Source organism: Dermacentor albipictus, chromosome 1 (assembly GCF_038994185.2).
Source record: "Dermacentor albipictus isolate Rhodes 1998 colony chromosome 1, USDA_Dalb.pri_finalv2, whole genome shotgun sequence".
Taxonomy (NCBI): domain Eukaryota; kingdom Metazoa; phylum Arthropoda; class Arachnida; order Ixodida; family Ixodidae; genus Dermacentor; species Dermacentor albipictus.
Genome location: NC_091821.1, coordinates 185,675,202 through 185,689,207, shown reverse-complemented (window position 1 = coordinate 185,689,207; position 14,006 = coordinate 185,675,202). Strand labels below are relative to the sequence as shown.

Genomic DNA, 14,006 nt, shown 5'->3' with positions numbered 1-14,006 from the left:
GGAGAGAAGTAATGAATAAAGGGAAAATGAGACATCCACATGTTCGTAGCAATTGCTACATAGGAAACCCATACGGGTTCCTCGAAAGAAAAGCCTCATAGTTGAAGAAAAATTCGTCCTGGTCCCGGACCAGGACGAATTTTTCTTCAACTATGAGGCTTTTCTTTTGAGGAACCCGTATGGGTTTCCTTTGTAGCAATTGCTACGAACAGGTGGATGTCTCATTTTCCCTTTATTCATTGCTACAGCATTACATTCCATAGCATGTTTTTAGTTTATGCATCTCAAAACTAGAGCTATGCACAAATTTTTTTAGCGAAAGGTGTTACTTCGAGTAGTACTACCAAGTTAAATTCTACAAAACGTGACCCTCAACATTTTCTTTTTTTATTATTGAAATGAAAAAAAAAAAGATGTAGTCACCCTATAAAGGTGACTGCTATTCCTATAAAATCGCATTAAGAATTATGCAAATTATGTCTGCCACCACTATAAATACTGAACAGTAAAAATTTTGTCTCAAATTCAGTATTTCATCCAAGACAGTGATCACCAGAGATACAAGGTATATTCCTTTTCCATTACTGCACTTAGTGCCTTGCACACCTTCCTGTAAAAAAATGCTACTTTAAATAACAACTTTTTCCATTCAGAGGTCGGTGCCAAAACTTAAATGGGTTCCAAGTGCTTGTCTGGCAAACAACATCTGCACTTTCATTCCATTGTTTTTCCTTCAAAATAAACATGGGATTAGTAGTATTAGGAAAGGTTTTTCTAAAAAAAACAAGTCAGTATTTCTGCTTCGTATCACATACAGTTGGTGTCAAACATTTATAGGTTGTGAATTTCGCAAAAACTTAAAATTTCCTTCCATGCAGTTTGTGTTCATAGCCAGTAAAAACATACAATGCTACATTTTTCGCGTATACTAGTGCAGGCTGAAATTTCAAATACCAGGTCGCATCTCCAGGCTGCAAAATATTTTCTCGGAGTTCATCATCTGTAAGCTTTTGATTCTAACTGTAAAAGGCAATGTATGCAATTCATTCTTGAACAGCCTGGTGAGCTTTGCATTATCGAAGAGCTACATCCAAAGCCAATGTGGTGTGTTTCCACATTTTCACTACTGAAAGAAGAAAAAAAAAAGAAAGAAAAGGCAGGAAAATAAAAGCTATTTATACAGCAACAAATGATTGTTGAAAAAATATGTCTTTATTTCCAAACACCATTTTAGCCACATCAAGAATGTGCCCACATTCACACACACACATACACATATATAACAGCTGAAAATATGGTTAAATATCACTTCTCCCAAGAAATAAAGAATGCAACCACAGTATTCACTATTGCACATTTTGACTATGGTGACACAGTGACTGCTGCACAGCTACAATTACAATAATTTTTTGCGCAAAATAAGTGTTTACAGCTCATGAGTAAATGAAAATGTTATTTTACAATGCTATTCATTTAATGCTACTCAATGAAATAAAACAGATCTGAAACTTATTTGAAACTTGGTCACCGCTGCAGCCAGAGCGACAGTCACCAATACAGAGAGTTGCGAGATTGAAGTCACTTGTATGTGGCATACAATCATGACGGGACTAACATGATGCAATGCCTTGGTCATGCTGGCGGGAACACGAAAGCACTTGTCTGCATGCTATCAGCATAGCTTAACAGATGAGCAGTGCACATATGGCCAAGAATATACATACACCTTGCAAGCATCACATCACCACAGCACTTGCATGCTGGTGGTTGCGTGCTTTTTGTCTTGTGGAATCTGCCTGGACACTACATGCAAGTGGAAACACAAAATAACATGCAAGTGTAGCCAATTTTCACAAATCTCAATATAAACAAACAGGAAAATGAAAGATGCCACTATTACACTATTAAACTCCCCCCCCCCTCCCTCCCTTTTTCGCAAATTTTACGGCAAGTAAATGAAGGTGCATAGGCATAAAAAAAAAAAAAACCTTCCATTATGACTTATGTTCATTTGAGCTTGGGTCAATAAGATATCCACCTGCACACAGCTTCCACATGACATACAGCATGAGGCATATGAGCAAAGGAGATGGTGCCTATGGCTTGTGTAAAGTTATGCACGTAATAGGAATTAATCAACACCAAACATGCTTGCACTGCACTTATACACTGCAAATCATTAGGCAATGCTGATAGTATGCAAAGCCATGGCCACTTGTGTTCCTTCCAGCAATGATAAACATAGGATAAGTGGCCAAAACAAACTATGGCATGCACTGCATCACAGAATGGGCATCGCAGTGCTGCTCGGTTACAGGTTAGGTCAAATGCAATGGCCATAGCAGCTTATAACATAGTCTGAACTCCCACAGTCATACTACAGACTGTTGAGAGATTGAGGAGAATGCGAGTCACTGCATGGGTCTTTGATAAAGAGTTGCATTTTTGGTCAACTGTAGAATGTGGCATCTACAAAATAGTGCTGATAATATCGAAAAATACAAATTTGTTATCTCCTGCATATCACTAGCCTACAAGCTAACGCAGAGCTTGGAGCACTTTCCATGGGCTCATTTTTTGCTCATGGCTCCAAGAAGTTATTTCCATTTGGTAATTAACCTTTGGCTTTGCCAAATAAATTTCACCGAATTTCCCTGACAAAGTACATAAACCTTGAATGTGCAGCCGCAATCAGAATAGAGAACTAGCAACAGGAGATTAAAACATTTCTCATTTCACTTTGACCAAGCCTATGTGGTTGTAATCCTACACACAGCGAATCATGCAAGCAGGGCCAGCAGACCTTTTGTATGCCTTTGGCCACAAGGACAAGAATGCAGGAAACAACTATTTTCAACAGTCATCTGAAATCCACAGCAAACATTTGACCATACTGTTCCACAGAGGATATATCAACATACTTGAACCACAGTAAGACACAAAATGAATACAAAGAACAGTGTCACTAAGGCACATGCCACACTTCTGTTTTCAAAGTTGTGCCTGCCCTCGTTACTACGAACACTACATTAACGAACTTTCAGATTAAGAAACTTTTCAGAAATTCCCTGCTGACTTCTTATAGATTCCAATGTAAAAATATTTCAGTACTACCATCTTCAGAATACCGAACTTTTCAGAATAACGATCGTTATTCAGTTTACCTGTGATGTTATTAACGCCTCAGTACTACGAACCAATATTCCAAAATCTAGGGATTCTTAGATTTCCGTGTATCCTTCACGGTAGCCAAAACAGTAGGTTAGTAGACGACAAGGCGCAGAGCGAACGTCGCGGCACATGGGTTCAGAAAACCCGAGACGGTGCCCGAAGTAAAAAAAATATGCGGGTGAGCGGAGGCGACGACGCATCAGTTTTTGCGAGCGCATACTCCGCCCGGGAAAGTGCTGCCTAGCAATGGAGGTGCGCCTCTTCCTTCTTTCTGAGCACAGCTCTTTCTTTTGCGTTTCGCAGTAGCTTGTAGCTCAGCTGCCCGGCTGCGCCTGGAGGGCGTCCAGATCCCATGAAGCATGGCATTCACCTACCTACCTGGGGCTGCGTATTGACCATAGGCTGACCTGGCTGCTAGCTGCCAAGGCCCTGTACGCTCAGACACTTCTGGTCCGCAAGGCAATCTCACAGCCTCTTGCCCGTGGACAGGGCTGTACCACCAGGTGGGCCCTACAGCTCTTTGAAGCTGCAGCCACTTCACGGCTGCTGTATGCCCTCCCTCTGGTGGAACTGCCCCGACCCCGTCTTCAGAAGCTGGAGCTGCAGAATTGGTCAGCAGTCCGGCTCTGCCTTGGCATTCCTCGAATTTCTCAAGTGGCTGCCACTCTTGCCGAGGCAGGTGCCTGGCCCCTGTCGCTACTCTTCCTGCAATAGGGGCTACGACACATTGATCGCCTGCACCATGCAGCAGACGGTCAAGCCCTCCGGACTCGCCTACGCTCCCGGCCTGCATCACACTTGGGATGGCTGTGTGACTTCTATGAGGAAGTTGTAGGGGACAAGCAAATGCTGTACAGCCACCCCCACTACAGAGACCACCAGTCCCCATCACGACGGAGCTGCCAGGTATCTCCCAGAGATGCTCCCCAGCATGCGTCCTTCAGGAGACGGCTGCCTCTCTCCTCCATAAGAGACTTGGGGCCCACCTGCACATCTTTGTGGATGGATCCATGATGCCAGACACGGGCTCATCCACAGCAGCCTGTGTTGCACCCACTCTACGAAAGGGCAAGCTGTGCCGTCTTCCGGGACATGCAAGCTCTACCACAGCAGAGGTAGCAGGTCTCCACCTTGGTGTGGATTTACTGGCAGAGGAATTGCCAGCGACCCCAACAGCCATCTTCCGCACCTCCAAGGCAGCTCTGCTCTGCCTGCAGAGACCTGAAAGGGCTAGCCTTGGGGGTTGCACTGCTCTCTTTGAGACTGTAGGCCCTGCAGGAGGCAGGGTGCACACTATCCCTGCACTGGTTACTGGTGCACGTGGGGATCCTGGGCAATGAGGAGGCCGAAACTCTTGCAAAAAGTGCCCACCACTCCACTGTCCCCCTCAGCCCTGCTGTAATGACTGCAGATTTCACAAGGCACAGGCTGCGCTGGCACATCATCACCTGCCACCTGGACAAACTGGTATTTCTGGGCTGGCCTCCATGGCCTATTCCACAGCACAGCCTCCCACGCAGGGATACCTCGCTGCTGCTTCACCTGAGAGTTGGCTGCTATTTGACAGCAGCCCGCCGCCGTAGCCTTGGGATCATCACCTCACCAGCCTGTGGTTCCTGTGGTGACCCAGAAACACTCGAGCACCTCCTGCTGGCCGGCCCTGCTTACCTGCAGCATTGTGGTCGACTCCTGCAGGAATTCCACCGCCTGGGGCTTCCGTGTGCATGGCAGAAATGCTTCCTTTTCCCTGGTTGCAACCAGCTACCAGCCTTCCTCAGTGTCGTCGAGTACCTCAACTCGTCAGGGCTCTCGGCGAGACTGCAGGACGTTTCTGTAAAGACGGATAGCCCAACGACTACCCCACCACCCCGGGCCTCCTGATCCGCCCCAACCTAGCTTTTGCTGGACCACCTCCTGTAGTCTGTCACCAGCCCACCCCTTCGGTCGAAACCAGTGGGCCCTCCCTGCCGGTCTGCTCCATTGCTGCCATGGCGACATTATCTTTCTCCCTCCTACCTTTTATCTCCTTTACTCCCATCTCCCCTGCCCCGCTGGCACTGAGTCGTGCTCCCGCAAGGGTTGCAGAAGATAGTGCCAGCCTTTCCTCCTTTCTCTCGCAAGAACCACTTCTCTTTCTGCGGCCGTACTAGCTACGCCCGAAATGTAACCTTCGTACTCGCGGGGATGCCACACGGTCGCACTTTGCACTTTTCAGTCAGTGTCGTTTACGTGCGCTTGCGCTTTGACATGGTTGTCCGCCTCGAGTGCGACAGTTGAGGTGTGCACGGTAACGAGCGTGAAAAACAAACAAAAAGCAAGAAATATTGCTCTATGGAGGCGACATGAAGCTACCTATTTGTCGGTAGTTTTCTTGGCATCAGCGTCTGTTTTGTGCGCGTCACTCCTGTTATATGGTGCTTCGCTAGTGCGTGGCAATGGAATCTATAGAAAACAGCAGCAGCGCGTGCCGAGAGCCAACAGCAACATTTTCGTGGATAGCTCATATGGCGACAACTTATGAACTGATGGGTTGATGGGAGGTATGGTGAATTGTAGGGCTTTCACTATAACAATCTTTCAAAATAATGAACAATTTACTGGAGTCCCCTGAAGTTCGTTATATCGAGACTTCGCGTTATATTTTTTCTACCCAGGGTAGGCAGAAATAAGGTGAATTTGCATGGTATCGCTAGACATGTATCAAGGAATGTTGACAAGTCTAATTGCAAGTGTTGATTCTTGTGGCAGCGAGCAGAACATGTTTGATGTATTGAGACTTTTCCAGAAGCATTAACTTTAAGTTTCACATTGAAAGTCCCACTAAAAACCTGGAACAATGTTTACAGCCCCAGTTTTGTATTCCTCTGTTGCCCTTAAATTTATGTCACACTGGGGTTACAAGGTGGAAACTTATCGATTTGCCAAAATTTACAATCTCTTCACCAGATGAAAAGAAGGGAGGTAAAAACACTGATTTCACACCAACACCAGACACATACAACCATACACCGTACATCACATTTTGATAAAGAGCTCCAGAGCCGTTATCAGGAATGTCTGCAAATGGGAAGCTTTCCTAACCCACTCAGTGTGCATTGCTATAAACAAAGCTAGTGTTTTAAGGCAAGTGCAAATAAACCCACAGATGGAACCTCTAACTGCACACTAGGCAAAAAACACTACAGATGCTCTATTTCATAATAAAAACTCCTAAAATAACATTTATGAAAATATGATTTCAACAAAAGAGAACATTGTGTTCTGCAGTCACTAAGACTTGAAATTTGGAATACTCAATAAACCAACAATTGAGCATATCCCCAGACGAGCATCACAGCCACCAAAAAGGAAATAGGCAAGCACATTGTGGTGCCCACAACAGTCATGATCCCATTCATTACAGAGCATTTATTTGGTCCATATGCATAAGAAAAAGAGAGTGAGGGAGGGGATGCTGCTAGAATGCTTGTTTCCACCACATATACAGCAATATACATGCCTAAGGTCTTTCATATAGTACTGATGTCTCTGGCACACTGGATACATTGAGACATTAATAAAATTTATATACAATATCAAGCTTTTTCTTAGTTTGCATTAGAAAATGCTGAGAAATCCAAAGATGTCAAAAAAATAGTAAAAGTATGTAAACGTGTACGTCAAGAAGTATTCTTAAAAATAAAATGAAGTGCCTATCTCACTGTATCAGAGATTTAGCTACGAAAATTCAGTGCACCACCATAGAGAATTTTTCCTGAAACAATGACTATGCTAAAACACTGTCAGGTGACTCTTTAATAGGACTGTCCAATGCAAGAATGGCTTCTCTAAATGAAATCCAAAACACAAATGCCTCCAATTTTTTTTCGAAATGTTTTTTTAAGTATGGCGTTTTACATGCCAAAATCATGATCTGATTATGAGGCATACCGTAGTGAGGGACTCCGGATTTATTTTGACCACCTGGGGTTCTTTAACATGCACCTAAATGAAATTGTTTAGTCCAGCTCTTGCTCTCCTCGAGTTGAAATTTTTTACACTATCCAACCTTATGAAGCACTATTCAGAGCACCTTATCTTTTGCTAGATGATCCTCATAAGCTATTGTGCATTACGCACAGGGCCAGGGCCCAAAGTAAAAATCTGTATTTAAAAGCACCAACAAAACAAGGATATTGCCACAAATGCAAAGAATTTAATGACTCGACCTTAAAATCAAGTCAACTGTACATTTACAGCAAAAAAGCAGTGAACAGTCAACAGGACATTTGACGTATCTTACAAGGAAGCTGCAAGAGACAATATGTTGTATGTTAGTGTGGTGCAGTGGCTGAAAGCCAGACAATGACTACATCGTCGAAAGATGGCTGGGAGCCACTAAATTGGCGCTTTCATCCTTCATTTTGTGCTTCTCTGCATTTGACATGGGTCAAACCTGGTCCTTAGCTGTTGCCTCTTTGGGAATGCAGGGAGCCGCTCTCACTCTCCCCTCTTATCCTGTGGAGTACTCAATGATCTCTGGTTTCAGAGCCATAGTCATGGTGAACTATTGTGAGCAATATGAACGGGAACATGCGAACATGTAGCAAATAGCCTCCAACCCGGTGTGGGGCAATTCGCGGTGGCCGCTGTAGGAAACAAAGTGGAAAGGGTGCCGCAGTTCCGCTAACTGCTTGCACTCCCACCTCATTAATGTTGCTACGAAATGGCAGCTGATTGCGCGTCACAGGCCGCTAGCGATGATACGAGTTCGTATCAGAGCGTGCAGCCACATCCAAAGATCCATCAGGCTACATAAATACCGAGGGATCTGCCGTGACATGGCCTGCCGTGATACACAGGATTTGCTTATATCTAGGTGGTGTTGGCTGAGCATTGAGACAACTATTTTACGTAGAATATGCTTACAAAGTAGACCACGGCTGTACGTGCCAAGCAGTAATCTGTGTTTCAGCACCTAATGATGTCGCGAGTGCCTTTGCATAAGCGGCAAGAAGTTGTAGAATTGTCAAAGAAAGGTTACATGCAGCGCAACATTGCTGCCTTGACAGGCTGCCAGTTGAAAACCATCAACAGGGTAGTCCAAGTATATAGAGATGAAGGACGCATTAAGGGTGCACCACACAAGAGGCGACCCCGCGCCACTTCGATGGACCAAGAGCTACAAATTGTTGCTGCACTCAATGAGAAGCCATTTCAAAACGCAAAGGACGTGCGCAGTAGTCTTGACCTGGCAAATATAAGTGACAGCATGTTACGGCAAGATTAAGGGAATTCGCACTCCAAAGTCGCATCACCGCTCAGAAGCCCCTTCTCACAGCTGCTAACAAAACTGCTCGCCTGAAGTTCGCTGTCAATCACTGCAGCTGGAGGGTGACGTATTGGAAATATGTAGTCTTCTCCGACGAATCTACTTTCTCGAGCTGCTGGCACCAGCAGAAAAGTATTGCATGGAGAACACACGTTCCTGTCCGTAGAACATTAAGGAGGCGGCCACAAGTGGATGCACGTCAGTAAACGTATGAGCAGCTATTTCAAGTGACGGCCTAAGTTCCCTTGCAAGAATCTCTGGGAGATTTAAGAGTGTGGCGTATTGCATACTGCTGGAGCAAAAGATGATCCCATATGCATTGAATGGTCCACACCCGTATGGGTACTATCTATTCCAACAGGACTTGTCTCCTATGCATACAGCAAAGGTCGTGACACGTCTTTTAGATGAACAAGGGGTAATGCACCTTGAGTGGTGTGCGAAGGGTGCAGGCATGAACATAATACAGCATGTTTGTATGAAGGCTAACCTTTTCATGCTCTCCTTGGACTTGGCGACTGCTGATGAACAGTGGGAAGCTATACAAGAAGAGTGGAAACTTCTTCAAGGTGACACAGCCTTGGTCGAGGCTCTCTACGGGTCTCTGCCAGAAAGAATGGAGGCCATCATTCAAGCCAGCAGAGCCATGACCTTTTATTAGCCCACCAAACGCAAGAAAAGGGCAAACTAATGCCTATATAATGGGGTGCTTTTTTTACGTGCATTCAAAGTTCATTGCCATGTTGCAAGCACCCAATAAAGACTTTTCAACTGACTTCTGCATGTAACTTCTCTCCGTTCATGAGAACCAGGATACAGCAAAATAAGTAAAAAAAAACAATACTGCTTTTCCCTGTGCATGAATGCTATTACAGGCGCTATAGCATCAAGCCGGTATCACTGCCAGATGTCCCGTGCGTATCATAGAGAGAAAGAGAGAGAGGGATTTTGCGCAGAACTGTAAGCAACACATTGCCATGCTCTGTATGCTGCAACCACCTTATCACTAGCGGCCTGTGAAACGCAATCAGCTGCAGTTTCGTAGCAACACTAGCGAGGCAGGAGTGCAAACAGTTAGCGGATGAGCGCCTTCCTTTCCCTTTGTTTTCGACAGCGCCATCCGCGTATCACACTAACTCTATTTCAAGGCTATTTGCTGTGCGTTCACGTGTTCCCGCTCATACTGCTCACAGTAGTACATGTCAGCGGTGTGTTTTGCCCTGTGACCACCACCTACCAATTTTGATTACACATCCTGCCACACATCCTGCCACATGGCCGAAGTCCTGCCACATGGATTACACATCCTGCCACATGGCCGAAGTCATGGTGCACTTCGTGCACATTTTAAATTTCCAGATGGTGTGAATACAATAGAACCTCATTGTCGTGAAGTTTTCGAGGCTGAGAAAATTTTTCGCTATAGCTGCACTTCACGATTTTGCCATTTTGTAACAATGATAAAAATTTTCTAAGTGCAGTTGGTTGATTCTTAGTGAAAAGAGCACAAATTTGCTCTTTATCGACACAGATTCACAGGCTGCTATCACCACGCAAATGGACACTACGACCATTTCTCTATCAAGAAAGCACTGATAAGAATTTAGAACAGCTAGTGCACGCACAAATTGTCATTGTGACTGAAACATTGTGCCAAAACCATGGTGAGTGTGACCACACTTTATTTTCTATGACAAAACTATTCATGTCATTCTGGATATAGTGAAGACATTTATTTTTTTCATTTACATATCTGTTTCCCCTACAACAGCCATCTTCACTACATCATGACCAAACATACATGGACACCTATGGGAGTTAATAGAGACTAGTGTTTCTCTGCATGAGCAGTTCATTATATGCAGGTTCATTATAACGAAATCCTACTGTGCTTGTTGCAGCCTTGAGGAATTGAAAGCTATCTGTTCAAGAAAAGGTAATTATTTTGCATTGGCACTCATTTAATGTGCAGCTAGAGCATTGCAAATAGCTGTTTTTGCATTCCATACCCATAAAAAGTTTAACCCACAACCACTTTTCAGCAGCAGAAGGCAATATCAACTGAGACACATGGTGGGCATATTTGACAACCATAAAAAAAAGTGCAGCACTTCTGTGCAGCTGTGATGTCAAACGTGGCGATAATAAATCTGAAGCAAGCTACATGTACTGCTTTACATGTATTCATGTCTGCCAAAAGCACAATGAAATGGTATGCCATAAGCAGAATAGCATGTTCCCATGAACTTGAAGAAATAGTGGGATGCTTTCCCCTTACCATTCCGAACTGTCAATAGCACTAATATTTCACAGCCAAAAATGTGAAAGCTAGAACATCTTTTGCACTGCCACTATTTGCAATTAAAAATTGTCACATATAGGAGGCCGAAGGTATGAAAGCCATCACATTCTCTGACATAGCACTATTAACACCTCACACTGCAGTCATAATACATGAAGAAATTAAGACAGAGTGCTTCACATATTTAACCACTTTACGACTGAATTCACCCGAGTTGTACATTTTCTTTTTCCCTGCCGAGCTACGTGCTTGCACACCTTCCACAGCACATTGCTTGCACCTGTGACCAAACCATTGCGTGCTGCATATCACAAGCTGCATAATAATAACAAAAGAAAGCTGTACGACTTTTTGTGACAGCAACACCATATGTTGATCTTAACATGTGAAGTCATTGCCACTGAAGCATTGCGGACCTAAAATACTTTACCATGAAACCTGCAAGCATGAACAGTGTTGCCTGCTAAATATAAGACTGAGTATATGTACATGCACCCCCACCCAGCAAGTGGTATCAGACACGAAATGCCAGCTTGCCAAAACTTGCAACACAATTGCTTTATTACGCAAAACATATGTGGAAGCTGAACACATATGACAAGCTGACCCATTACCTTGGTTGCAGTGCAGTACTAGTAGTAGTCTTAAGTGTGTAACCTCAACTTATGGCTTGCCATGTGGGGGTTGCTAGGTTTTCTTATAACATCTGATGCTCTCTCAGCCGCGGTGCAAGCATTTTATGGGGGCGTAATGCAAAAACACTTGCATACTGAGCTCTGGGTGCATATTAAGAACAGATGGAAAATTTAATCCAATGGTTTGCGCCTACAGTGCCCTTTATAGACCCAGTGTTGCCCTTTGGGACGTTAATAAACCCTATCAATTTATCAATGTCTGGTGTCCCACAGAGCACAAAAATAACCGTGAAAGACGAGTACATTAGAATAGTATCACACTCCTTGATGAATTTCAAGAGTGCCAAATAGTTAAATATGCTTTGCTTTCCTTCATGCTTGAACAAGTTCAGTGGCTGTCTAGGACATTTCAAGGCTTTGCAACTAGCTGGTATGCACGAAGCAAACATGAGGCTGCTGAGAAGGTACAGATGGGAATGTGGAAGGGGATGGGTACCGTGAAAAGGCTTGGCATACGCTGACGCAGATCCTTGGGCACACCTGTGGTAGTAGTATTCCAGTCACCTGGGCTAGCGTCAATGATCCAAGCACTAGACATCGCTTTAATGCAACCACACAATTTTTTTTCTTTTCTTTTATTTTTTTTAGCGCATGCTAAATATCAACATCACTGAAGACTGTCATTTGGTAAAATCTAAGAAATAAAATCTGCCTAGGGCCCGCCATTGACAGATGAGCAAATACATAATACTAGATACAGTATATCACGTAATATGAGTAAATAGGCATCACTTAAAACAATATCACGGAGGCTCTCACAGAGTCAAAGTAGCCATATACTTTGAAAGATGTGAACATACACAGACTAGCTTACGCATTCATGATGCCCCTAACAGAGTATATGTATACAATGAAATTCCATTGTGCTTCTTTTACTTCAGAGCATTACCCAAGGCCTGACATTAGCCCAAGTGGCTACATTATGCAAGAACCACAAAACAAAGTAATACAACAAAGGAGCAGCATGAGTTTTTCATCCATGACTTTCCGTTGCACTTTTTAAGTACCCACAGCATGTGTTGTAAGACCTGTGGTTAAGTTCCCTGTCACTCGAACTGGACCTTGTACTAGAAGTAAGAATACAGGCGAACCATCTTTGGCACTGTACAGAGCTGAACGTCCGCAGCCTGCCCATGACCTGAAGCAGCGTCCATTATAGACATGGTGAGTACTTGGCCAAAGACAAACATGCCCAGTGCCACGCACAGCACTGCTGTTGCCAGTTTCCACTTAGTCTTGGCAAAATAGTACGACCCGTCCAGTTTGATGGAGACAAACAACAGGCACAAACCTAGGTAAAAAGAAAAAATAGGAAACCATTTGAGTATGGGAATGAAAAGCAATGCAATGCAACACTTAATGACCAAACTAGTAAAACAAACTAAGAATTTCCACCAAAAAATGTAAGTGCACATTTTTTATATCTGCATGTTCATGCTGTGGTGTCACAAAAGATGGAAAAGCCCCAAGGGTCATGCTTTTCCTCTAAAACAACTGTCTAAACTCCACTGTGCATCATTTTACTCTGCACTTGCTGAACTGCACCAGAGATGACTGCGAGTCACATTTACAGTTACATATTCTTTGATCAATCAAGAAGTTTCGCTTTAGCTATGATAAGCAAGGACACTTTTGCATAGGTTTTCATCTACTTAAATAAAGTGAAGGTTTACATATTAGAGACTAAAAAAAGAACACTGGAAATCTGTTTCATACATTGCGGATATCAATGAAGCCCTCAAGCAGTTTTCCAATTGTCTGTCAGATTTTTTTTTCATATGAACACCACAGAAATAGTGCAATACAGAGTGATTTGGAACTTTGCATTGCTTTATGGGTCAATCATGTTCCCCTCGTTTTCAGCAGTACAGACGTTATGCAAAAAACAGTAAAATCTAGCAAATGATATATGCAGACATAAAAGCTTTGCCTATAACATCTGCAATCTCATTCTTACACCATCTAGAACGGCATAGCACATCACAGTTTTAGTTTCAGGTGGCCATTTTATCTTACTCTCCCAAAAGTTGTTTCAAATGGATCTTTATAGATATTATGCCAAAAGTTCAAAAACCTGCCCAACCTGCCCTACAAATGGCTATTTCTTTCAGCTTCAACTTGCGCTTCTAGGTGAAACCGTGGTCCTCTTGGAACAAAGCAGTAACCCGTGTATTCAGATATGCACGTTAACCAGAGTCCCATGCTCGATTTGGTCAAGTTCAGCTCGAGATAATGCCTGATATGAATGTTCCAAGGATCTTATTGCCTTTCCTTGGGTGCGTTCACAGCAGGTGTTATCTTGAGCCAGACATCAAGTGAAGCATGGGCTTTAAGTTACAGGGCATCTCTGAACATGGGGTAAAGCACACTAAGACTTTTTATACGACTATTTTACAATGCTAATATTCCTCGAACTGTGGCCCATGGGCATTAAGGAGTCCTAGAGAGCAATGAAGACTAGAGGGATCGAACTAGGGGCATGCAATTGATAAATTTTGTTCAATTGAGCAAGCAAGACATCTGGCAA

The 14,006-nt window shown here is 43.6% G+C and overlaps 1 protein-coding gene across 3 annotated transcripts in view; it reads right to left on the bottom strand.

Moving 5' to 3' along the window:
* Nucleotides 1–1,190: 1,190 nt before the first annotated feature.
* The window catches only part of LOC135921923 (sodium-coupled neutral amino acid transporter 7-like), a 58,058-nt gene continuing 45,242 nt past the window's right edge, over nt 1,191–14,006 (bottom strand). For all 3 annotated transcript variants that reach the window (XM_065456332.1, XM_065456333.1, XM_065456334.1), the window contains one exon: nt 1,191–12,770. In XM_065456332.1, the coding sequence (XP_065312404.1) occupies nt 12,547–12,770 (224 nt within the window). In that variant the 3' untranslated portion in view covers nt 1,191–12,546. The remainder of the gene's footprint in view (nt 12,771–14,006) is intronic.